Raw genomic sequence first — 25,839 nt, 5'->3', positions numbered from 1 at the left:
ATTCTGATTGGCGAACCATATCTGCATTATTCATAATGACGTCAAAAGTTTGACTTCAGTTAAGTTGCGGTTTTCAAGTTGAAACTAGAGTTTCCCTCGGGTTTGTAAGAAGTTCCGTATTTTTCATGAAGATAAAGTAATCAGCTGAAATTCTTTATCCAAGATGAGTAGCTGAAAATGCTCATGATGTACAACCAATTGTGATCTGAGGTGAAAAATGAATAAATCATATTAAATTCTTACATTCTTGCAGTATACTCAAATAAAAAAATAAAAAATACTTGCTTGTGCAAACCCTAATAAACAATCATGATATTGGTAGTGTGTGTTGCGAATGGAACCATAATTGTCAAGAACGAAGAAGGGCAAGAGAGAGAACAAAATTTGGCCTCTTTCTCAAATATGTCCTTAGAAGGGAGCTGGAAGACAGCTCATTGTCCTTAGTGAGAATGCCATGTCATAAATATGCCAGAAAAAGTCAATTTTGGTATGCAACTGCGCAGTTGGAACCACCGGGGAAAGTACCGACGTAATTCTATATACAGCCTTTTATCTCTCGATGTAAGTATGCTGATGTTTGCAGGCAATATATACAGTTGCAAGTTGCACGGTATTTCAATGGACAACTTCGATTTTGCAAAATGTGCCACACGTCGAATTTAGAGTCTGTCGGTTACCACTTTAGATCTTTGGTAGTTTTCATCGAATTATATATAATACCATGATTATTTGATTATATGTATTGAATTCTTGTTGAAAATGTACTTATCTTTTGTGTTGGAAATAAACAGTTTCATTGTCATCATCATTGTCACTTCCCCTCTTCTCAAACATGGCTCCATCAGCGCCTTAAAAACAACAACAACAGAAGCTTAAAGAAATGGCTCAGGAAATATGGACCTTTCCACCAAAAATGTTTTGACCAAGTAGCATAAGTTTCCACACTTCCTTTATTTGGTTGCAAATAGCATCCAAACAAAGGGAGTGTGGAAACTTATGCTACTTAATTGTCAAAACATATTTGGTGGAAAGGTCCATATTCCTGAGCCAATTCTTTAGTTAATAAAGAAAGGATGGTAAAGTTGATATATTCTTTGCCGAAAATGAAACAAAGCAGAGTGGTTATAAGTGATCATTTTATATTATACAAAATATAAGAAACCGGTATCCACAAAAGAAGACAATGTAAATGTAATCACTGGCAATTCTGAAGAAACGAAGTATTTACTACTCCTGTTCTACGATAAAAGGTATAATTGAAATAAAAAACCGCTGAACAACAACAGACAGTATAGAAATGAATATTGCCCCTTCTAATATTACTGTCCACAACTAAATCCAAGTCAGAACGTGTTAGCCTTTGGCACGTGTAAAAGTTCTTTTGTTTGTGTTAGTCATGTCAGTACACAATGTGCTAGTACGATCATGCCTGTCCTTGCGTGCGTGGTGTAGAACTTACCTCTTTGTTGTGTGCGTCGTTCATGGTGCTTGTTGACCGACATATCTGTTTACATGGGACCTATATGTGTGAGGTTACATGAGCAACTGCTGACCACCATGGCTCTTCATACCGGGCAGAAGGACTCACGATATGATGTGACAGGGAAGTTTAATGTAGGACTGGCATCTGGATCCACAGGGACAAGTGGATGGATGCTGTACCGCAGTACCTTTTGTACAACAATTATAGAAGTTTTATGCCTTGTTCTGAATTCAAAAGATGCCGTGGTAGACGATCCTCATCTGGCCAAACAAATCGCTCATTTTGGCATCAATATGTTGATGATGGAGAAGGTATATAAGTAATTCCTTACTCTTGGCTGAATTTGTCTTATTTTCTCTTGTACGCTATGATATCATTTATTTATTAAATTGTAAATTTTTTGAAGGAAGAAGTCTACTTGATCAAAACCTTTCGCCAGGCTTTGTCCCTTCACTAAGGGTTCACACCGCCCCTAGCTAGCTACATCAGCAAACCAAAGTTACCTCAACTCTCCGACTAAATGGATCATACGTGCATTCCGTACAACAAATTCCAGTAATGATTTGAATGTTTTCATCAGCCAAGATTACTTTCTTCCATTTCGCGTGCTAGGTCTGCCGGGATATTATAATGAGCTATCGCTGACAACCCGGCATTTCCTTGACAGATTGGGCAGGGCAATAATTACATGTACAGAGAGAATACAAGAAAATCAACGAACCGTACATGCAAACATGTGTCTTGCTAGTTAATAGTATGGAGTTGTGTTATGCCCATACTACCCAAGTTGATGTTTTCTGTGATGAAGTATTTCTAACGTCAATGACGTTTCGTTTGATATTAGTTAAGAAATGTGTAACAGGTAATTTTCGGAGGATATCCCGAGCCATTGTGTTTCTAGTATGACTGTTGATAGATATACACAAATGTAACAAAGCGGTGTGTAAGAAAGTCCGTACATTAACTTTGACCTTATTATGCACGCTCATGTCCTGTGGCATTTAATTTCGCGCCAAGTTTATATAACGTCACTTACCTAATGTCGTCTGTTGCGCGTTATAAAAACGTGAGTATTTGGCCCCACTTGTCCGGCAAAGTTACACTTCTTATCTTTGTACACCATACAGATGCGCACTGTTTAATTGAGCAGAAAGTGAAGATACTGCTCCGGCCAAGACACAGTAAGTCTGAGAAATTGCATTTTTATACTTAGCTCAAGGTCTGGGCCTACAGCAACATAACTTTTTAAGATCAGCAAAGAGTAAGACCCAACGATTGTATTGTCAGATAGGCTGAACTGTTAGTGTTACTGTTACGGAGGACGTCTCGTACTAGGCCTAGGAACTAGTCCTATGGCTAGGCTAGAGTTAAGGCCCAAGACCTAACGTTAGACCAATACCCCCTACAGAAGTATGCTCAACTGTTAAGCCTAGCTTCGGTGATATCGCTCATTATAGATTAAAGGTAAAATTCAGTTTGGGGAGGATTAGTCCTAGGGACTAGGCCTAAATTATAATTGCGTTGTTGCAAAGGAAGGAATTAAACAATTATTTCAGGCTGAGCCTAGGCTTAACATTGGGCCTAGCCTAAGAAAAAAGTAAGAACATTTTATGACTTTATTAAATTGATGACCTGCTTTCAGAAGTTTCAAAAAGATCAATGCATTGAACTTCAAAGTTCAAGCCAACAATAGAAGTATAATGATACCATTGACTCACAACACCGTGATATGTTGGTGATGGTAAGCAAAAGCAGTAGCCTATTATTAGTGAAAGGAAAATAAACACCATTGGTTGGCGTGCAACGTACAAGAAAATTTCTGGTTTTTGATACCCCCCAGATCACCGGAAATGGCACTTCTCGGGCTTCAATATAACCAACCAGGTGTACACTTTTGCCTGGGAACCAAGTTTTTCCCTATAGTTTTTTTTTTATCCATAACCTTTTTTGAAAATTTTTACCAGTGACACATCCTGTTCGACCTCATCGCATCTCCTGTGGATCATTGCTTTTGTAGGTGATTCTACGTCGCAGCCCACAATACCTGTCAGCCCCACTTTTCAAGGTTTTAAGCCCATTATTTGTTCAGAGTTTGAAAATTCACATTTCTCGTGAATAAATTCAATTCAAAACAGACCCATAATGTTGCACAAAATTCATCTATGGACAACAAATATAGAAAAACCTCCTTCCCCTAACCCCTATCAGACTGGTCACAATTGCACGAGTAGAGAAACGTTTTGGGGCCTAATCTTGGGAAATTGCAAAATCTGGAGTGGTCACACTCCATGGAGGTCAGTGCATGACCTCTAGACGTCAGTAATACACAACCCAATCACTTGTTATCGATGAAGTGGTGCGTTGCCAAATTTTTTTTAATGTTCTTGGTACTACTGGTGAAGGTCATTAATTAAGTTTCGTAACTCATTGGGAAGCGATTAGAGGGGTGGGGCGTAGGGTTGTAGGGTTGTGCGTTTTCATGCAGATGGGAACAATCTCAAGAAGTGATGGGTGCGTCTGCCCCCCTCCCCCTCGCCCATGATATGCCTTTGGATCCGCTACATGATATTCACAGGAGATGTGCTCAATTCTCCAATGGCATGCAGAATTTATTTTTAGATTCATTGTAAGAGTAACGGTACTAGGTTAGGGATAACAATTAGCATTCAAGTCGGAGTGTATCACATTTTATCCCTGGATGGCAGTGTTGCATCGAAGAACATAGGTCTAGTGCAGTTCGCATATAGATCCTGGTCGAGTTCGAGACCAGCCACAGTTGTTTTCTTAGTACAATTGTTTAAGGCATCCATACACACACACGCCTTATGATATATGATAGACCATATATAGTATATATATGTACATTAGTGAGAGAGGAAAAATGGAAATGTCAAAAATGGAGGTGTCGGTGTAAGGGGTAGGATGAGGCGCATGCCCTTTCGAAATCCTCTATCTATCACTGGCATAGGGATCAGCGCTGTAATGATGTCGCTGTTCCTCTTTCTCTTCCCGATGTCTTAGCGTTTTTTTTTCTACTCCCTCCTTTCTCCTTTTTCTCTCTTCTTTTTCTTTTCACTTCCTTCCTCTCCTTCCTCCTCTTTGTTCCCCACTCTTTTTTCCCTTTTTTTTCTCTCTTTTTTTCTCTCTTTTTTTCTCTCTTTTTTTCTCTCCTCTTTTTCTTACCCGGGGGGCGCGTGCCCCCAATGTCCCCCCCCCTGGATATGCGCCTGCACTTGCTTGCTTAGTTCTACTGACAATTGCACCTACAGTAAGATCACTGAAGTGCATAGCTTTAGCTATACGATCTGAATTTATTAACTTGCTCTCCATAGATGGGGAGGAAAAATCTATCTGATGTTGATACTCCAGAGAAGCCCAATGTAAATGCTGGAATCCCACAGGAAGATGCTCATCTACAGAGACAAGGTATGTCTGCAACATAAACTATAGATGCTTATAAGGTGGAGTACAGTAGAGCCACTTGTACAAAATAGCCAAAGATTGATTTTGTAATCTCAAGAATCTTTCCTATTGTAAATCTACGAGTGATTTTCTGATCAGTTGTGCTACAGGGTACATTCAGACTCATGCAATACCTCAGCAACTTGAACTACTTCCATTACAGCAATGCTCTAATGAAGGCAAACTAAACTAACATATGATTAGTAGAACACTACATGGACGGTGACTTGGAATATGGTAGGTGTAACCACTATGTACTGTATATCCTTATAGCATGCATTGTAGCTAAGTATGGTGGCTTTATCCTAGAGTTGTGTTCTTGTTGCTACAGCACCTGTTCCTCCTTATCGTATCAGGAATTAATTAATGACTATGATATGACAGACGATTACAAGCCTCGAACAAGTTTAAATGTTTAGGTTACAAACAATTTATAGCAAGTAGTTTTTCAAGAGGAAATTTTCCTCCCAATCTAAATAGATGCAAAGCCAGCTAACGAAGTTGGAAAATTGGGAAAAGAAAACATCTTATCAGAACCATTGGACTCTCCTAATACTCCTGGAAGCTCAGGAAGGACCCCCCCGGGTCAAGATGGAGTTAATCTAATCACGGAGGCAATGCTGCGAGAGGAAGAGGAGCTGAGAGAGAATGGAAAAATGGAGGAAAAGATGCTGGAGGCTGAGGTAAGAATTTATCATATAGACACAGATCTTGACTATTTATTGTTCCATTGTTGATAATTAATAATTTTAAACTATGTGTGGTTTCAGTTGTTGACTATTTGTGTTTCTGTCGTTGACTGTGTAGTTCTGTTGTTGACTATTTGATGGTTCTGTCATTGACTATGTGAGGATCTATTGTTGACTATGTTTGATTCTGTTGTTGACTATGTTTTGATGCTGTTGTTTAGTATATTATCTATGGTGCTATTGTTTGCCATTTATGGCTCTTGTTGACTATATATATCTGGTTCTGTTGTTGTAAGTTTATGTTTTCTGTTGTTTTTAAATATAGTTCTATTGTTTGCCATGTATGCTTTACTGTTCACTAAGTATATTTCTTAAGATTGTTGTGGTGTTGATTGTTGACAGTGTGTGGTCCTATCCTTGGTTGTGCATGATTTCCACCAAGTCTTAATTCATGCAGGTATTGCTTGAAGATGTTTTAACCACATTAAATATACTTTGTTTCAGTCGAAAGAAAGCTTTGAGAAAGAATTAATGGAGCAGAGATACAAGCGGTTACAACATCTTCTGCAAAAAAGCAGCATATATGCCAACTTCCTCCTGCTGAAGATGGAACAGCAGAAACAACAAGAGGAGAAAAAACAAGACAGGGTCAACAAGTCAAAGGTTAGTGAAAAAATAATGAATAACTTGTTAAAGGAACTGATTGTGTCTGCCATGTCACATATCCCAAGAAACAAATAAATGAAAATAGGAATATTTTTTATTTGTTGTATCACTGATACGACTGGTTTATTCTTTAAGCTGTAATCAACATGTGCTTAATTTAATTGATGTAATCAATAACTACCAGCTGTTTGTGTTTTGATGGAGTGTGCATGACTTTGATACTTCATAGAAATATCCCATTACCTTAGAGGTATATGATAGGATACGTCATTGAAATAACCCATTACGTTTGAGGGTATATGATAGGATAGGATACTTCATAGAAAAACCCCATTACCTTAGAGTGTATATGATAGGATACTTCATAGAAATACCACATTACCTTATAGAGTGTATAGGTAGGATTCTTCATAGAAAACCCCATTACCTTATAGAGTGTATAGGTTGGATACTTCATAGAAATAATCCAATACCTTAGAGTGTATATGATAGGATACTTCATAGAAATACCCCATTACCTTATAAAGTGTATTTGATAGGATACTTCATAGAAATACCCCATTACCTTAGAGTGTATATGATAGGATACTCCATTGAAATAACCCATTACCTTTGAGTGTATGTGATAGGATACTTCATGGAAATACCCCATTACCTTAGAGTGTATATGATAGGATACTTCATAGAAAAACCCCATTACCTTAGAGTGTATATGATATGATACTTCATGGAAATAACCCATTACCTTATATAGTGTATAGGTTGGATACTTCATAGAAATACCCCATTACCTTAGAGTGTATATGATAGGATACTTCATTGAAATAACCCATTACCTTATAAACTGTATATGATATGATACTTTATAGAAATACCCCATTACCTTATAGAGTGTATATGATAGGATACTTCATGGAAATACCCCATTACCTTTGAGTGTATATGATAGGATACTTCATAGAAAAACCCCATTGACATACCACTAAATTGTCAAATGATTGTGGTTTATATGGCATTCTAGGAGTTCTCATTAGGTAAGAGGTATCCTTATTGAATAGCTAACAAGTTGGTCATTCAGGGAACCTTAAAATGTTGCCGTACCATGGCCTTCAAGATTTCTTGCACTAAATTGTCAAAGTTTTTGTGAGTGGAATTCTAGTGTCTCTATCCAATGGCCTGAAGGGGTTTAAATTTGCTGACTTCCTGAATATTCAAACCATGGTAGTTCAATTCTAGCACTTCAAAATCAAAGCCACTAAAACCTGAGCTTTTGAGGAAAATCTAAAAAGATGTACCTTTGCTTTTCTTTCAGCATTTTCTTGTTTCTTGAGAACACTCACGCTGATTGATATCAACTCTTTATGGAAGGTGCCATAATATAATTAAACTAGTGAAGGGCAATCAGCACTTCAAAGAAGAATTGGATTAGCTCTATATTTACTTTACAAAACATTCTTTTTTACTTGCATAGGACCTGCTTAACAAAACATGAAGATATTTTAATTTGTCCCCTCCCCAATAGAATCAAGCAAGATAGTCCTTGGGTTATTTTGTTCCGCATTGTGATATTTGTAATCTCTGATATTGGGCAAATGTTACTTTACTACCCACAGGATTCAGATGAGAAGAGTAAAGGTCAAGAGCAAGCAACTAGCCAATCAAGCCAAGGTAAGATTGTCTGCAGTCACTTTATATGGTAATTTTGTGGGGCAATTATATATTTGAGGGGTAACCTATGAAGTTTCATTAAAAAAGATATGTTAAATCAGTTTTTCATTGTCACCCTGTCTATGTCATGGGACACACACTCTCTGTCCTTTCCAAACTCCCTGTTTAACAGTATCAGTGTACAGCTGATCTATAACTATATCATGTGAGGGAGGGGCTGGGGCGGTACTCCATTGTGAGTAGTACTGTTATTCTCTTCTGATGCAGGGTACCCTATTTTGTATAGTACCTGTGGTGAGTTTGTTCTGCAAATGTATCATATGAGGGAGGGTACTCCACTTTGAGTATTACTGTTATTGAGGTAGACCTACAACTATCTCTGAGTAAGGTTCCCAATTTAAATGGTACTGGAGGTAAGGTAGATCTGCAAATGTATCATATGAGGGAGGGTACTCCACTTTGAGTATTACTGTTATTGAGGTAGACCTACAACTATCTCTGAGTAAGGTTCCCAATTTAAATGGTACTGGAGGTAAGGTAGATCTGCAAATGTCTCATATGAGGGAGGGTACTCCACTTTGAGTATTACTGTTATTGAGGAAGACCTACAACTATCTCTGAGTAAGGTTCCCAATTTAAATGGTACTGGAGGTAAGGTAGATCTGCAAATGTATCATATGAGGGAGGGTACTCCACTTTGAGTATTACTGTTACTGAGGTAGACCTACAACTATATCTGAGTAAGGTTCCCAATTTGAATGGTACTGAAGGTAAGGTAGATCTGCAAATGTCTCATGTGAGGGAGGGTACTCCACTTTGAGTATTATGGGGATGGTGAGGGGGGATGGTGAGGGGGAGTATCCCATTATGAGTAGTATGCAGTGTACGTGTATTACATCATCTGACTTACTACGTTTTTTTGCTTTCTCTCATTAGACCAAAGTTCTGATGATCAGACAACAACAGCAAGCTCACAGGGAGAAAGGCGCAGCTTGAGAACAAAAAGGAAAACATCACCACAAGCAGGTGTGTGGAGGCTTTGTGGGGTGGGGAGGGGCCTTTATGTGTGGGTAGTAACCAGCACACCAACAAAACATTGAACTAATCTTGTTTATCAGCTTGTGTGGATACTTGTCTAAGGCAGGGACGTGCTTCATTATTTTAGTATGAGCATTTTAGTATGTTTCTATGAGAGTGTATATCCTTGTAAATGAATTTATTTGTACATGGATGTCACATTCCCAGTACATTGCACATGTTCAGCCCTCAATAATTTGAGGTGACTCGAGTGATGTGACAAACTTGGTTTGCAGTTACCCCTAAAATTTAGACATTATGGTGATTTCTGTAATGGTGTTAATTTCTGAGACTCTTTGGGTAACTTACTACTAAAGATTGAAACAATTGTTTTCATTATATTTCTTATGTAATCTTGCTGAAACTTGTTTGAGTCTGGTAAGCTGGATCACTTGCTGTTCTATTTGGCATTGAAATAACTGGAAGGTCTGCACTAATAGAACCACGATAGAAACTAAAACATGAGTATATAAGTGCTCTACAAATTGATGGTAACACTTTTTTTTCACAGTTATTAAGTGGACTTGCTTTTGGAAACTTAATGTAGATAGACAATTAAGTAGCGTTTTACATGACAAGTAACAATAATACAAGTTTACATTCTGATTAACTTTTTAATTTCTTACAATTTGGAATTTTCCTTTTTCATTTCAGTTCAAAAAGAGATAACAAAGGGGACCAAGACTCAAAAGAGGAAGAGGGTGACAGAGAGTTACTCTATAGGAGATTACTTGGATAAAGAGGTATTATGTCCAAAGAAACAAATATAGTTACTCTATAGGAGATTACTTGGATAAAGAGGTATTATGTCCAAAGAAACAAATATAGCTCCTCTATAGGAGATTACTTGGATAAAGAGGTGTTATGTCCAAAGTAACAAATATAGTTACTCTATAGGAGATTACTTGGATAAAGAGGTATTATGTCCAAAGAAACAAATATAGTTACTCTATAGGAGATTACTTGGATAAAGAGGTGTTATGTCCAAAGTAACAAATATAGTTACTCTATAGGAGATTACTTGGATAAAGAGGTGTTATGTCCAAAGAAACAAATATAGTTACTCTATAGGAGATTACTTGGATAAAGAGGTATTATGTCCAAAGTAACAAATATAGTTACTCTATAGGAGATTACTTGGATAAAGAGGTATTATGTCCAAAGGAACAAATATAGTTACTCTATAGGAGATTACTTGGATAACGAGGTATTATGTCCAAAGTAACAAATATAGTTACTCTATAGGAGATTACTTGGATAAAGAGATATTATGTCCAAAGTAACAAATATAGTTACTCTATAGGAGATTACTTGGATAACGAGGTATTATGTCCAAAGTAACAAATATAGTTACTCTATAGGAGATTACTTGGATAACGAGGTATTATGTCCAAAGAAACAAATATAGTTACTCTATAGGAGATTACTTGGATAAAGAGGTATTATGTCAAAAGAAACAAATATAGTTACTCTATAGGAGATTACTTGGATAAAGAGGTATTATGTCAAAAGAAACAAATATAGTTACTCTATAGGAGATTACTTGGATAAAGAGGTATTATGTCCAAAGTAACAAATATAGTTACTCTATAGGAGATTACTTGGATAAAGAGGTATAACCTTCAAAGTAACACGTATATTTTTTAAAACACCTTCAGAATTACACCAGTAATTGTTGTTTCAGAATACATCTACTTGAATCTAACTTTGAACTTTCTTGATTTGATGGAGATACCTTACTACACATTTAGGATACACAGCACAAAAAAGACAGAGGTAGCAACAATTTCATACAAGTATTGTCTTTACAACAAGTTTTCTATATTTCTTTCATATAATCAGTGAGCACCTTATGCATGTTTTCATCATGGTTTTATTTTCTAGGCTCTGAATGCAAAGAAATTAAAACCCAACAGTCCTGTCGCAGCCCTTTCAACTGACGGAAAAAGTAAAGTTGAAGATAGTAAGGTGAGAGAGATTCTGTAGGTTTGTGACAAGTGGGGTGGGGGTGGGAGGGCTAAAGGGCTTTCGTCCTTGTCAAGGATGGTCTGTTCATTGGGGTGGGGACAGGGGGCTGTTCATGACTATGCCAGTCCATAGTCTTTAGAATTGTACTTAAATTTACCTTAATGAAAATAACCTTGTGAGTCGGGTGTTGGGTGACATTTTAGTAACAGGTTATTCTAATAATTTTATAAACATTAGAGCACTTTGACTGTTGTCATTGGTTCATGTATATTCACTTATGTTTTTGGTGTGCAGTAAGTAATGTGCATACCCTATTCACATCCTTGTGTGAAAGGTTATACCATGTGGCAACAGTATATACTCTTCATAACATAACATAGATTATGTAGCAGAAGTTGTCAAACATAACTGGCTGGGTATTTTTTCTGTACTATTCTATGAAATGTTCCATGTTAACTGTTAAAGCAAGCCTAGTGTCTGACATAAAAATGACCTTATATCAGTGTGTCACTGTAAGATCAATGTTTTGTTAATAAAACTTAGCTTTTAGATATTTTAACTACACAGAAAATTGAATACACTAAACTGTGTTTAGGCAGATTTTGCAATTGTTCTTTCTTTTCAGGTGCTGTAGTAAGAAATTCAACCTTTCTTTGATCAATCTCTTCCTTTGCACAATCATGTTTAATTTTATTGACATCTTTCTCTTGCTTCAAGGACGTTGATTCATCCCAAAAGGCAATGAAAGAGGATAGTTTTAGTCGCATCATTGATGGCCAACGAGTCTCTGATAAGCAGCCAATGTCTTTCTCTGGAGGTGTGCTAAGACCTTACCAACTAGACGGATTTGAGTGGCTGAAAGTAAGATCATCACCTCCGTGGTTGTAATCTTTGTCAGTCTGTTATCCTGACTTACTGAAGTGCGATTAGTTTCTTGAATAGTTGGAATTGTGTATTTAAATCATGCACTTATTATCGATCTTTTCAATTTAATAGGCTCCTCTATCCAACTACCTTGAGTCAGGTATCACTGATAGTTTAATAACAACAGCTATCATCTCTTTCCTTGGTCATATGCTGATATTGTGTTTCCTTTGTCTTTGCCAATAGTTAGCATATCTCTTTTGCAGAGAGATCATTGTGAATAATCATGATGAATCAACTATCTCAAAGACAATCTACATTTACATTTGTAAAATTCTGTAGGGTGACAAAAAATCAAAAACAGAGATTGCTTTCTAATTTTTCACAACTATAAAGCTCTCTCTGATGGTAGAGGACAACAATGGTATTTATCGTTCTAAAACTGTACTCCAAATGCCTAAAAGTGCCAGGTTATTAAATTTTGGATAACAAAGTTATGATTTAATTCAAATTGCTGTAATTATTTTTAATTACATGTTAATCCTTTTCTTGGAATTTCTTGAAATTCACATTTCTTGTATGTGTTTTAGGTGCTGTATGAAAATGGTGTGAATGGAATCTTAGCAGATGAGATGGGCCTTGGAAAAACCATTCAGGTCATCGCACTCTTTTCACACATCATAGAAATGGGTGTGCCTGGTCCATTTCTAGTTTGTGCTCCCTTGTCCACCCTACCAAACTGGATGTCAGAATTCACACGTTTCTCACCAGACGTAAGTACTTAAAGAAGTAAATGTAGGGATTGTCTGGTGACAGAAGAGGTAGTCTCTCTGTATCCAAGGCATGTATTGTTGCTAAGAGGGAGTCTCTCTGTATCCAAGGCATGTATTGTTGCTAAGAGTGAGTCTCTGTAACCAAGGCATGTATTGTTGCTAAGAGTGAGTCTCTGTAACCAAGGCATGTATTTTTGCTAAGAGGGAGTCTCTCTGTATCCAAGGCATGTATTGTTGCTAAGAGGGAGTCTCTGTGTATCCACGGCATGTATTGTTGCTAAGATACTACTTTTTACAATTTTATTTAAATGTATCTGGCAACATCAGAGTGGATGACTTCATCAATCAAGATAATTGACGTAAATTAGTTATTAAAGGAACAAAAAACTGTACATAGTTTACTGAATTGATAATAGTCTTGAATTGCCTTCCTCACTTGCTTACTCCCTGCTCACTTGTAGATGCTTGCAGTGGGAAAGGTAAACTTCGAAATCACCAATTCTTGAAACATTGTAAGTAGTCACATGATAAAGCTGAAATGAGTAGAACATCTGTTTGTAAAACCAAAGAAAATGTTATTTCATTGAAAAGGTTCTTTCTTTGTAGGTTCCAACAGTACTATACCACGGTGCAATTGATGAAAGAGCTAAGCTGAGGGGTAAGATCAGGAAACATCTAGGAAAGTACCAGGTACAACCAGTGGTGATTACATCCTATGAGATTGTGATGAGGGATCGCAAATTCCTGGAACACTACCTCTGGAAATATGTTGTGGTAGATGAAGGACATAGGATAAAGAACCTGAACTGTAGACTTATTCAGTAAGTTCATAAAGGCATGCACAGTAGTATCAAACAAAAAACACTTTAATTAAAATAGGAGGAAACTGCTGAGAAAGCACAACATTATTTTACTAACTGTTGCATCTTGAATTTACTTCTCACAAACAAAACCTGTAGAAATGTAATGAAAACATCCATTCTGTGTCAAGTCAAGGTGTTTTGAGTTAAATACTTAGAAATAAAAACGTGTGCATTTACTAATGTTTAAAGTAACATGACGAGGATGATGACATGGTGAAAGCTGAGATCCCTGATTGTTGATGCGTAGATTTATAGATAATCAATGCAGCTCTTTCAGTATTGAAGTAATGGCAGTATATTTATTCGACCTTGAACAATTCGAGCATTCCTGTTCTGGATCTTTTGAAGTGAATAAGGTGTTCAGTTGCAGACTTAAAAAAAAAAAAAAAATAATCAAGATATGTTTGAAGTTGACACACTTGATCCGAAGTGAAAGATTCTTAAGTTCACATCTGACCCTAGACCGGCTGAAAACAATTACTTCTGTCTTATCATTTAACTAAAGAAAAGTGTTGCACATACACAATCTAACCCCATGAATACATACTTCCATCTTGTTCTAGATCATTTGGATCAAAGGTCATATAGAGCTGTGTATCATCAGCATGACACATATCATTGATATCACACAAACTTATGAGTTTTCCAAGTATCTAATGAAAAGAGGCCAGGATGGATGGAGATGTCAAAATGGGAACATTTTAGTTAAATCCTGTTGTGGTGAATAATAATACAAGTCACTGGCTCACTAAGTCCTCGTATAATTACCCCGGTAGAAACGAACATCTTATCATTGGATCACAAATATCCTCATGTAAGTCAACTTGATAGACACCTATATTTGGTCACTAGATCAAAACGACCTGATGTAAGTCAAATTGATAGACACCTATATTTGGTGATCGGATCACAAAAATCCTGATGTACTTCTAATTGATAGATACCTATGTTTGTCACTGGATCAAAATGTCCTGATGTAAGTCAAATTGATAGAGACTTAATTTGGTCATCGGATCACGAACATCCTCATGTAAGTCAAATTGATAGACACCTATATTTGGTCATCGGATCACAAACATCCTCATGTCCAGTCACTACTAGATCATTTAATGTTATGTTACATGTAAATGAGGAAAACCCTTTTCATCCAATTGATGAGTGAGTGTAACTTCTCTGTTACAGTGAATCTACATATATGTTATTACTGTATTATTGCTTAATTCACATTGGGCTCTTTGGTTTGTTTTTTACCTTTGGTTTGACATTTTGTTCATCTGCAGAGAGCTCAAGATGTACAAGACAGCTAATCGGCTGCTGCTAACTGGTACACCCCTACAGAACAATTTGTCTGAGCTATGGTCCATGCTTAACTTTCTCTTGCCAGAAGTCTTTGATGATCTCAAAACGTATGTCTTCCTTCTTTGTTTTATCTCTGTCACCAAGAGTAACCTTTCACATAAATTGGCAAGCTCTACTTTAGTGAAGTTTTCCACTGATATAATGTGTATGGTATGAGCTATATGTACCTTCTTAGTGACAGTTTTCAGAGGACACAATTAATTGTCAAGACGAATCATTCTTGCTTCTGTGGTAGTAAAAAGAAAGTAAAAGGTGGAAAAATTAGTGAAATAAAACATTCATTTATATGTTCAACATACTTCCTCACATGACACAACATTGAACACTTAATGACAGCTGACATGAACCTTCATTATTTATTTCTTATTTCCTTGAAGTAAAACCAAAATGACTGTGAAGTCTGTTCCTGTCAATATGAATAAGATTCAAATGAACATTAGCATTGGATGAATTTTAATCTGTAAGTTTCTTGTTGCCCTGATTTGAAATTTGTCATTGTGAGAAAACATAAGAATGAAATTAAACACAAGGTTATGCAGCATCCAAAGTTTGACTTTTGTTGTTACTGTTTACTGTAATTATTCTTTGTTGTTTTGTACTGTATTTTTATCATCGCAGGTTTGAATCTTGGTTTGACTTCACATGTCTTTCAAAGGAAGGCGGAGATGAAGAAATTTTGAAAGAAGAAAGAGAGAAAAATGTTCTGTCAATGCTGCATCAGGTAAAGAGGAAAGTCTGTCTTAAGCATAAATGGGAGCAATAGCTGTCTCTGATACTTTTCATTCTGTAACAATTCTCAGGTATCAGCAGATCTCCTTTCCTCCTTTTCATAGATTTTGTCTCCCTTCCTGTTGAGGAGGTTGAAGACTGATGTTGATCTCTCCATCCCAAAGAAGAAGGAGATCTTAGTGCATGCTCCCCTCTCTGCCTTGCAAGAGGAATATTACAGGAATACTGTCAACAAAACCATATTACAGAAACTTGATCAAGTAAGAATGACAATTCTAGAAATCATCAGTAAAAGAGAATTATGATTGATCTGAGTAATCGATATGAATAAAGATAACCACTGGAACATTACATCATCAGCTACGTAGTACAACACATCTTTAGCTCCATGTATAAAGCTTTAGTTTGAATCAATCTTCGCATTGTTGCAAATAAAGTGAAATAATGCTGGACATTGAGTGAATTACCTGTTTGTTTACTTAACATGAAATATTAGCTAAGATTATGTCAACCTGCTGCAATGGTGGGGATGAAATATGATGATGTTTGAAGCTATTGCAGCAAACCAATGACCTATGATTAATCTTTGTTATGACAGCAGTAGCTATAACCTTTGATGTTTGAACCTATATTAACATGAATGATTAGATGAGCAGGTATAAAGTAAAATGTTTTGTTACATTGCAGCTAGTATTACTTGATGTTATGTGAGGTGAAGCCACTATTTACTCTTGATGTTGTGTGAGGTCAAGCCACTATTTACTTTACAAGATACTATTTACTGAAAGAGGTAAATTAAGATGAGCTACTTAAAACAATTGTCACAAATTAAATTGCTTCATCACAGCATGATTAATCTGTCAACTTTGTTGTTGAAACTTCTTGAATATTTACAGAAGGAAGAGAAGGTGAAAGAAACTGCTGTTGAGTTGACACCATCTGGAAGACCAAAGAGACAGAGCAGAGCTAACATAGACTACAGCAAGTATCTTATAGATACTGACAAAGAAACAGAAGAAGATGTTATTGCTTGGGCTGAGACATTTACTTCTAAAGCTCTGAAAAGGTTAGGAGAATTACTATGGAGACAAGCAAATGTACTTGATAGTGGCAATGTTTCAGAATTACATCCTCCTTATTAATAGTCATAATTGATCAAATCGAGACATTTCCAATTTTATGGTAAATTTGTGTAAGATTATATACTGAAAGGAAAGATCCATGGATGGCTCCTAACTCAACCCGCAACATAATAAGCTAAATTGTTAACACGTAACCTCACCACTCTCCCTGTCTTGCTGTTGTAATTAGAAAGCTATGTTTTTGTGAATCTGGTAAGGTTGCCAAATCTACTGATATATTTTACCAAACAAGATATTGATAATTCTTTATTTCGATATATACATTCACTAAAATGCAAAAGTTGTACAACTTTTCTGAAATCCTACTCAAGTCTGGCAACCTCCAGTGCTCTTTATCCAATCAAGTTTACTGCCAAGTTATCCCACAGATTGTGGGTATTCCATGAAGGACATTTCTTGCAGAAACTTATTGACTCAAATCAATTTATTGATCTTAAATCAACAGATTTACATGATCAACTGATCAAGATCAGCTGATCAACTTATCGACTTGTGTCAACTTATTGACTTAAATATTGTTCAAACCTAGTTGTATGATATAAGTGGGTATGTTCAGATATTTTATTCCCGTTTTTTTTTCACCAATATTTCCAGTACTGCCACACCAAGTAAAAGCAAATTGCAAAGCAGGGAAACCAACATCCGTCTTTTGAACATTGTTATGCAACTCCGTAAATGCTGCAACCATCCATACTTACTGTCATATCCTCTGGATCCAGTGACTCAACAATACAGAATAGATGAAGAATTGATAACCAGCAGTGGCAAGTTAATGGTCCTGGAAAGACTCCTGCCAGCTCTCAAGAAAAATAATCATAAAGTGAGTAAAAACTTTGTTGTGCTGGTTAGGCAAAAGTAACTGGTGGGGATACCTGGGCCATATATAGTGTTTCCATGGCAATATCATTGAAGTTAGTTGACATAAAATGTATTTGAATGTTTTTTATGAGAATCCACATTGAACTAGTGTCTCCTGTTTTCTTTATTCATAGCATCTCAAGCTTCTCATTATATGATATCTTCATCTTTTTGTCCAGGTTCTGATATTTTCTCAGATGACATCATTGTTGGATATTCTTCATGACTACTGTGTTCTCAGGAAGCACAAATTCTGTCGTCTTGATGGAAGTATGTCTTACCAAGACAGGCAAGAGCAGGTAATACACAGATGTAATACACAGATGTAATACAAATAATGTAGTACATTGATGTAATACACAGATGTAATACACAGATGTAATACAAATAATGTAGTACATGGACGTAATACACAGATGTAATACACAGATGTAATACAAATAATGTAGTACATGGACGTAATACACAGATGTAATACAAATAATGTAGTACATGGACATAATACACAGATGTAATACACAGATGTAATACAAATAATGTAGTACATGGACGTAATACACAGATGTAATACAAATAATGTAGTACATGGACGTAATACAAAGATGTAATACACAGATGTAATACAAATAATGTAGTACATGGACGTAATACACAGATGTAATACACAGATGTAATACAAATAATGTAGTACATGGACGTAATACACAGATGTAATACACAGATGTAATACAAATAATGTAGTACATGGATGTAATACACAGATGTAATACACAGATGTAATACAAATAATGTAGTACATGGACGTAATACACAGATGTAATACACAGATGTAATACAAATAATGTAGTACATGGACGTAATACACAGATGTAATACACAGATGTAATACAAATAATGTAGTACATGGACGTAATACACAGATGTAATACACAGATGTAATACAAATAATGTAGTACATGGACGTAATACACAGATGTAATACACAGATGTAATACAAATAATGTAGTACATGGACGTAATACACAGATGTAATACAAATAATGTAGTACATGGACATAATACACAGATGTAATACACAGATGTAATACAAATAATGTAGTACATGGACGTAATACACAGATGTAATACACAGATGTAATACAAATACTGTAGTACATGGATACAAATAATGTAGTACATGGACATAATACACAGATGTAATACACAGATGTAATACAAATAATGTAGTACATGGACGTAATACACAGATGTAATACACAGATGTAATACAAATACTGTAGTACATGGATGTAATACACAGATGTAATACACAGATGTAATACAAATAATGTAGTACATGGATGTAATACACAGATGTAATACACAGATGTAATACAAATAATGTAGTACATGGACGTAATACACAGATGTAATACACAGATGTAATACAAATAATGTAGTACATGGACGTAATACACAGATGTAATACACAGATGTAATACAAATAATGTAGTACATGGATGTAATACACAGATGTAATACACAGATGTAATACAAATAATGTAGTACATGGACGTAATACACAGATGTAATACACAGATGTAATACAAATAATGTAGTACATGGACGTAATACACAGATGTAATACAAATAATGTAGTACATGGACATAATACACAGATGTAATACACAGATGTAATACAAATAATGTAGTACATGGACGTAATACACAGATGTAATACAAATAATGTAGTACATGGACGTAATACACAGATGTAATACAAATAATGTAGTACATGGTCATAATACACAGATGTAATACACAGATGTAATACAAATAATGTAGTACATGGTCATAATACACAGATGTAATACACAGATGTAATACAAATACTGTAGTACATGGATGTAATACACAGATGTAATACACAGATGTAATACAAATAATGTAGTACATGGACGTAATACACAGATGTAATACACAGATGTAATACAAATAATGTAGTACATGGATGTAATACACAGATGTAATACAAATAATGTAGTACATGGATGTAATACACAGATGTAATACACAGATGTAATACAAATAATGTAGTACATGGATGTAATACACAGATGTAATACACAGATGTAATACAAATAATGTAGTACATGGACGTAATACACAGATGTAATACACAGATGTAATACAAATAATGCAGCACATGGACGTAATACACAGATGTAATACAAATAATGCAGTACATGGACGTAATACTAACAAATGTAACTGGAAAACTGGTGTATAAATATTTTGGAAGTTCATGTTACTTAAATATGCACTTTACTGACTGTAAGGCAACAACAGAGTTGCATTTAGTTGCTTTATAATAATATGGTCCTCAGTTTAGTAGGCACTTGACCTATTCAACTATCACTTAAATATGAAAAAGAAATATCTATTGATGTTTATTGCTGTGAGTTTTTAATGTTGTTAGTGTCAAATGTAAAACTTCAATTGTTGTTCAGTACAAGTTTTTCTGTGTCAAGAGACAGGAGGTTGTTTAATTTAATAAAGTGATTTTCAGATATGAAGAAAATGAGTTTATACAATGATAACCTTGTGATATGCAACTTGCATCATGAATTAAGTGCAGGAATAGCTCCAGGTGAGAGGGATGCAACTTACATTATGAATTAAGTTCTGGCATATCTCCAGGGAAGAGGGATGAAAATTAAAGTGATATTACAGTTAAGATTTGTTTTGCCGTCCGTCCTTTCCAGACTCCCATTAATGTCATAGTCAGCTGGTTTGTGCAATACACTAATTTGATAAGTGTATAAGGACAGCAAGCTTTTCATTCCTTTTATGGAAGCAATTTTAAGTAAAATTGGTTATTGTTAGGAATACAAAAACTTTTCCCTTCAATACCTTTGAGACATCTAAGGGATATCCTCACTTCTGTTTTACTTTCAGATGACAGAATTCAGGACAGATCCAGATTCATTTCTGTTTCTATTGAGTACTCGTGCTGGTGGACTTGGGATCAACTTAACCACAGCAGACACAGTAATCATCTTTGATAGTGACTGGGTTAGTATATTTTGGTATTCTTTCATGTTTTGAAAAACATGAAAGATATAAAATGAATTTTAAACATCTTGTTTCAAAGCAATCTAGTGTAGCTGGCTAAACGGCTGCATTTCTGAGTTTGATTACTACTTTTTATCATTCGGACCAACCCATGATATTCTCACATGTAATTGGATACCGTTCCCCTAACTGAGAAATCTCTGAAGAAACAACCATTTGACTTCCCCCGTTTATCAGCCATTATCAACCATTTAATTTGTGACAAACGTTTGTGACCTACAAATATAACAGATTTTAAGTTTAATTTGTCGATTTTGCAACCCTTTATTCTGAGGAGATATAGTTCAAGTAGAGTACCAGACTGACATATTTTTTCCTTTAGCAATGGAGTATAACACCTCAAGACTGGAGAATAACACCTTAAGACAGGAGAATAACACCTTCAGTCAGGAGTATAACACCTTCAGTCAGGAGTATAACACCTTCAGACTGGAGAATAACACCTTCAGTCAGGAGTATAACACCTCAAGACTGGAGAATAACACCTTAAGACTGGAGTATAACACCTCAAGACTGGAGAATAACACCTTAAGACAGGAGAAAAACACCTTCAGACTGGAGTATAACACCTTCAGACTGGAGAATAACACCTTCAGTCAGGAGTATAACACCTTAAGAATGGAGAATAACACCTTAAGACTGGAGTATAGCACCTTAAGACTGGAGAATAACACCTTATGACAGGAATATAAGTCTCTAACAATCCAACAACATTGATTATGGATGTTATGAATGAATTAGTTCATATTGATTGTGGTGCTGAAATAATTTGCAGTTAATAATATTGAATATTAAATGCTTCCTATGGTTGTTTAATCATTTGTTTTCATTTACAAATTTAGAATCCCCAGAGTGATCTACAGGCCATGGACAGATGTCATCGCATTGGGCAGGAGAAACCTGTTGTGGTGTACAGGTTGGTCACTGCTGGCACCGTTGATCAGAAAATTGTTGAACGAGCAGCTGCTAAAAGGAAACTTGAGAAAATGGTTATTCATCAAGGTAACAATTATTTAGTAAAGACAAAGATATCTTTTCGGCATTCCATAATAAGCCCCACAGGCTTATGTGATCTAATCCACTGAATACATCACAGATGCTTTTAACATTCATTTGATATTCCAAGACATTTCGTTCTCTTTTCAGACATTCACATTTACTTTAGAGGTCTTCCCATGGACATGTGCATTATGTATCATTCTTAGGCCTACATGCATGATCCTGGTAATGAGTGTCGTAGACCAGTGACATGTTATAGCAGTATTTCAGCAAAGGCGCTAATTTGAGTAGTAATAATTGCATTGTCAGTCATTTAAGTTACAGGGCTAAATACATTGCTACTTACAGGCATATAACAAAGATTTGTTCTGAAATATTCAGAAGATATTTTCCAACATATTTGATTTGATTGGCTGATAATCCCTAACAAGCTCTCTGCAACTATTTTAGCATCTCTGTACTCATGTGTACACTAAACCCTTTGTGGAAGATTCGATCACTGCAACGTTACTTTCACTGTGTAAACAACTGATCAGCCTATCATATGGGTTGATGTGCACAGTTCATAACCCTACGATATTTTGTCATATTTTCATCACAATCCATGGAAATGATATGTTAGTGGCTGTAAAAAATTTCAAGAACTTGGCTTCAGTAAATGGAATGATCACATTTCTGTTAATTTGATCACTGCCCTGTGTTTCATGAATCAAATGGAAAGTTTGCCCAGTGTTTTATGACTTGTTTCATGAAAATTATGCCAAATCTGGGCTGTTTTTCCACTTTTTGCCTTTGTGTTCACGCTCAGTTTGCAAGTTATTGAGTAGTTAGTGCTTGTTCTAACCACTTGCTTCAGTTGGGGCAGTTGCCTATTTTAGTGTGTGCTGAACATTGTCATGGTAACAAGATGAAGTTGCATTGAAATGTGATAAGATGTGGTGAAGGAATCTGTGTCGCAATAATGTCAGCATTTCAGGGGATGGTTGGTAGATGGTTGGTAGATGGTTGGATGGAAGGGGATGGTTGGTAGATGGTTGGATGGATGAATGTTTTTCTGGTTAGATTGGCTTTTAAGTTTTCAGCCAGTTTTTACTCAGCAGCAACTGTGCAGCCATATACTAAGTGGAATGCTGACTGACAATATGCTGGTTGACTTTGTTCCATTCAAAGACTACTCATAGATAAATATAGCAAGAAACAGCTTTGATATTTACATATTAAATAACTGTTGAAATTCTTCATCTTCTAGTTGCTTTGTTCTCTTGTTATTCTCATGTTCTCTGTTCCATTTTTTAGGAAAGTTTAAAGGGGGAGCAAAGAACTTAAAGCAGGACTTCAAATCTGTGATCAGCCCTGATGATCTCTTGGAACTGCTTAAGGCACACGACTACAGCAATGTGGTCAACAAATGCCAGTCAAGGGTCATCAGCGACGATGATCTCAAGATGCTGCTTGACCGAAGTGACCTCATGAATCAAGAGTCATCACAAAAGACAAAGAATAAAATCCAGATAAAATCCAAGGTTTTTGAAATTTTGGAAAGTGGTGAAGGACCAAAGGGTATTCTGGGCTGATGTTTGTGATGTCTGCATCTCAAAAAGAGGCTTGTATCTACCTGGAATGAACAGAGTTGGATAATCTCTAAAAAAAAAGGGATTGGAAATGGTTTGGCAAATGAGACATGGTTATTAAATTTAGCCAAGATAAGGTTTATAAATCATTAAGATTATACCAGTACACTACATGTATTCATCACTATCAATTATTAGTTCAGGTTATATGTTTCTTCTTATGATGAGTACTTAAGTGTGACTTTCTTTCATGTGTAGTTCTTTGAAGTTATTCAAGACAAGATCTTACAGAAGATTTCTAATTCAGAACAATTAAGTTATGAAAATAAAGAAATAAAAAACTAATAAAATACTTGACTGTTACATGCACTGGATCAGTAGTTGTACTTTGTTGTGGAGATGAAAATGACATGTCACAAACATTGACTTAAAATTGTACCTTGGTTGACACTTATTCAAGTAAACAGCAGAGTGTTGTTAAGACGAGTGCATTATGCAGGAATGTATTTAGTCTTAGTATGCTACTGTAGTTATGGTACTAGGGGAGTTAGTACACGAATCAATTCTGCAAATTCAGTTTGGAGTTTGCAAGATATTTGAAAGGAAACACATCAATCATTTCTGGCAAGTCTATGTGCACTTTTTAAGATCATAAATTGATATAATTATCACCAGAATCATAATTTTTCTATGTTTTGCCTATTCTTGTTACTTTCAACTACAAAGTACCATTAGTGAGAAACACATTGTGGTTCTGTTTATAGTGAATCGTGCATTAGAAAATCCTCTTGCTTTTAATGTAACTGATCCCACTTCAAAGTGTGTTTTCAGAATGAACATTGGGATAGTATTTTGTTTTTCATTCAATTTTCTGTTTTCAGTTTTGTTTAATTACTCTCTTCTTTCAGTTTTGTCTTTTGTTTGGTTACATTATTTGTCTTCTTTTGCATTTTTTTCTCTAGTATACCAAATTACAAACCCACCAACAACAGCCTATGAAGGTTATTTGTAAAAGTTTACCTTTCATTCTAAATGTTAATTTCTAATATTTTGTTTTGCATGATACTTCCAACATTCCTTGTTGCAGTTAGCAGTAAGGAATTAATTAGTTCAAATATATTTTGTATTGCACCTCAATAACACCTCTATACTTGGTATTGCACCTTAATAGCACCTCTGACATGATGCACAATGACAATGTGTGACAACCTCTTTTGCCCAACTTTAACAGACTCTATTGTAACCTCTGATGAAGTGAATGGATGGTGTTTTACACCTTAATTTCCATAGCATGTATGTGTGTGTGTATGTATGTATGTAGTATGTGTTTTCCAGTTGATCTTCCTTACTGATGGTGATTCATATCCTTTTATTTGCATTATACCATATTCTATTACATAATACTTCATGCACAGAAGGATGATGGTGGCTCAACTCTTCCAGAGCACACTGTTTACATCAAGATAAATTTATCAGAAGATGTGAAATAAATTAACTATGACTATGTGGTATATTACATCATGTAGCTAAAAGAGAAACAGATTTTCACATTTTTGGCTACTTACATTCGCCTCAACTGAGATTACTATAATAGATTAAAAACGGTGTGATTAGGCATAGCAATAAACACACTTCACAAAGGAACCAAGAAGTGATAAACAGACCCTTGCTTTTGTAGAATAATAAAATAACTACTATAATAGCACTGGGTAAAGTCTCTAAGCTAGATTCTAACTTTAAAGATAATCACAAATCAAAAGTTACAGGACAAACAATTACACTGAAATAGATCCAAGCTATTTCAATGTTAGTGCATTGTTAGGGAAAGAGGAATCTATTATTCAAAATAGGTGTTCTTTGTTCAAGCTATTTCAATATCAGTGCATTGTTAGGAAGAGGAATCCATTATTCCAATAGGTGTTCTTTGTTCAAGCTATTTCATTGTCAGTGCATTGTTAGGGAAAAAGGAATCTGTTATTCAAATAGGTGTACTTAGTTCCTTTTTTTGTGTTGCACATGAAATATGGACACAGCAATGTGAAGTTGGATGTGGAGTTATTATGTGGAGTTATTATGTGGAGTTATTATGTGGAGATATTTGTCATGTATATGTACAGCAAAGATGACATGGGCACAATAGCATTTAAAGGTCTTCAGTATTGCCCCCAAGTTAACCATGCTTAAGTTTTCGAAAGTACTCTGCTGGAGGTGCCAACTCTCCAAAACTGATGTCCTTATAAGGTATCATCAACAGTTAGGTTCTGTACTGAGTATCAGAATAGTGTTGCAAACATTCTTATGTGTACTTCCTTTTTAGTTCATTTATACATTCTTGTAGAAATCAGAAAAGAATATATTCTCTCATATATATTATTTGATTTTTGTGTTTTATTCGGTGTCTATTTTTTTTTTTATGGAAGATACTAGCAGAGACTCTAGCAGAGTTTGCAATTTGCATCGCCATGTCAAAAGATGCAAAATAGCTGCTAAGAGAAGAATTTGGCATATGTATATATATATATATATTCATGAGAAGAAATAGTTTCTATATCGT

At 35.5% G+C, this 25,839-nt stretch overlaps 1 protein-coding gene across 3 annotated transcripts in view; it reads left to right on the top strand.

Moving 5' to 3' along the window:
- LOC139975680 (lymphocyte-specific helicase-like) overlaps window positions 1-25,655 on the top strand; it is a 37,568-nt gene extending 11,913 nt beyond the window's left edge. For 2 of the 3 annotated variants that reach the window (XM_071983787.1, XM_071983788.1), the window contains exons 2-21: window positions 2,611-2,664; window positions 4,816-4,909; window positions 5,426-5,628; window positions 6,139-6,297; window positions 7,914-7,968; window positions 8,905-8,994; window positions 9,700-9,788; window positions 10,930-11,013; window positions 11,731-11,874; window positions 12,468-12,650; window positions 13,257-13,471; window positions 14,794-14,919; window positions 15,491-15,593; window positions 15,706-15,861; window positions 16,498-16,667; window positions 17,338-17,563; window positions 17,781-17,900; window positions 20,539-20,655; window positions 21,558-21,717; window positions 23,011-25,655. In XM_071983787.1, coding sequence (XP_071839888.1) covers window positions 4,816-4,909; window positions 5,426-5,628; window positions 6,139-6,297; window positions 7,914-7,968; window positions 8,905-8,994; window positions 9,700-9,788; window positions 10,930-11,013; window positions 11,731-11,874; window positions 12,468-12,650; window positions 13,257-13,471; window positions 14,794-14,919; window positions 15,491-15,593; window positions 15,706-15,861; window positions 16,498-16,667; window positions 17,338-17,563; window positions 17,781-17,900; window positions 20,539-20,655; window positions 21,558-21,717; window positions 23,011-23,288 — 2,772 coding nt within the window. In that variant the 5' untranslated portion in view covers window positions 2,611-2,664 and the 3' untranslated portion in view covers window positions 23,289-25,655. The remainder of the gene's footprint in view (window positions 1-2,610; window positions 2,665-4,815; window positions 4,910-5,425; window positions 5,629-6,138; window positions 6,298-7,913; window positions 7,969-8,904; window positions 8,995-9,699; window positions 9,789-10,929; window positions 11,014-11,730; window positions 11,875-12,467; window positions 12,651-13,256; window positions 13,472-14,793; window positions 14,920-15,490; window positions 15,594-15,705; window positions 15,862-16,497; window positions 16,668-17,337; window positions 17,564-17,780; window positions 17,901-20,538; window positions 20,656-21,557; window positions 21,718-23,010) is intronic. The other variant, XM_071983789.1, reaches the window with a different exon arrangement.
- Window positions 25,656-25,839: the final 184 nt, after the last annotated feature.

Source organism: Apostichopus japonicus, chromosome 11 (assembly GCF_037975245.1).
Source record: "Apostichopus japonicus isolate 1M-3 chromosome 11, ASM3797524v1, whole genome shotgun sequence".
NCBI lineage: Eukaryota > Metazoa > Echinodermata > Holothuroidea > Aspidochirotida > Stichopodidae > Apostichopus > Apostichopus japonicus.
The sequence above is the reverse complement of the archived record's forward strand: the minus strand, read 5'-3'. Positions and strand labels throughout refer to the sequence as shown.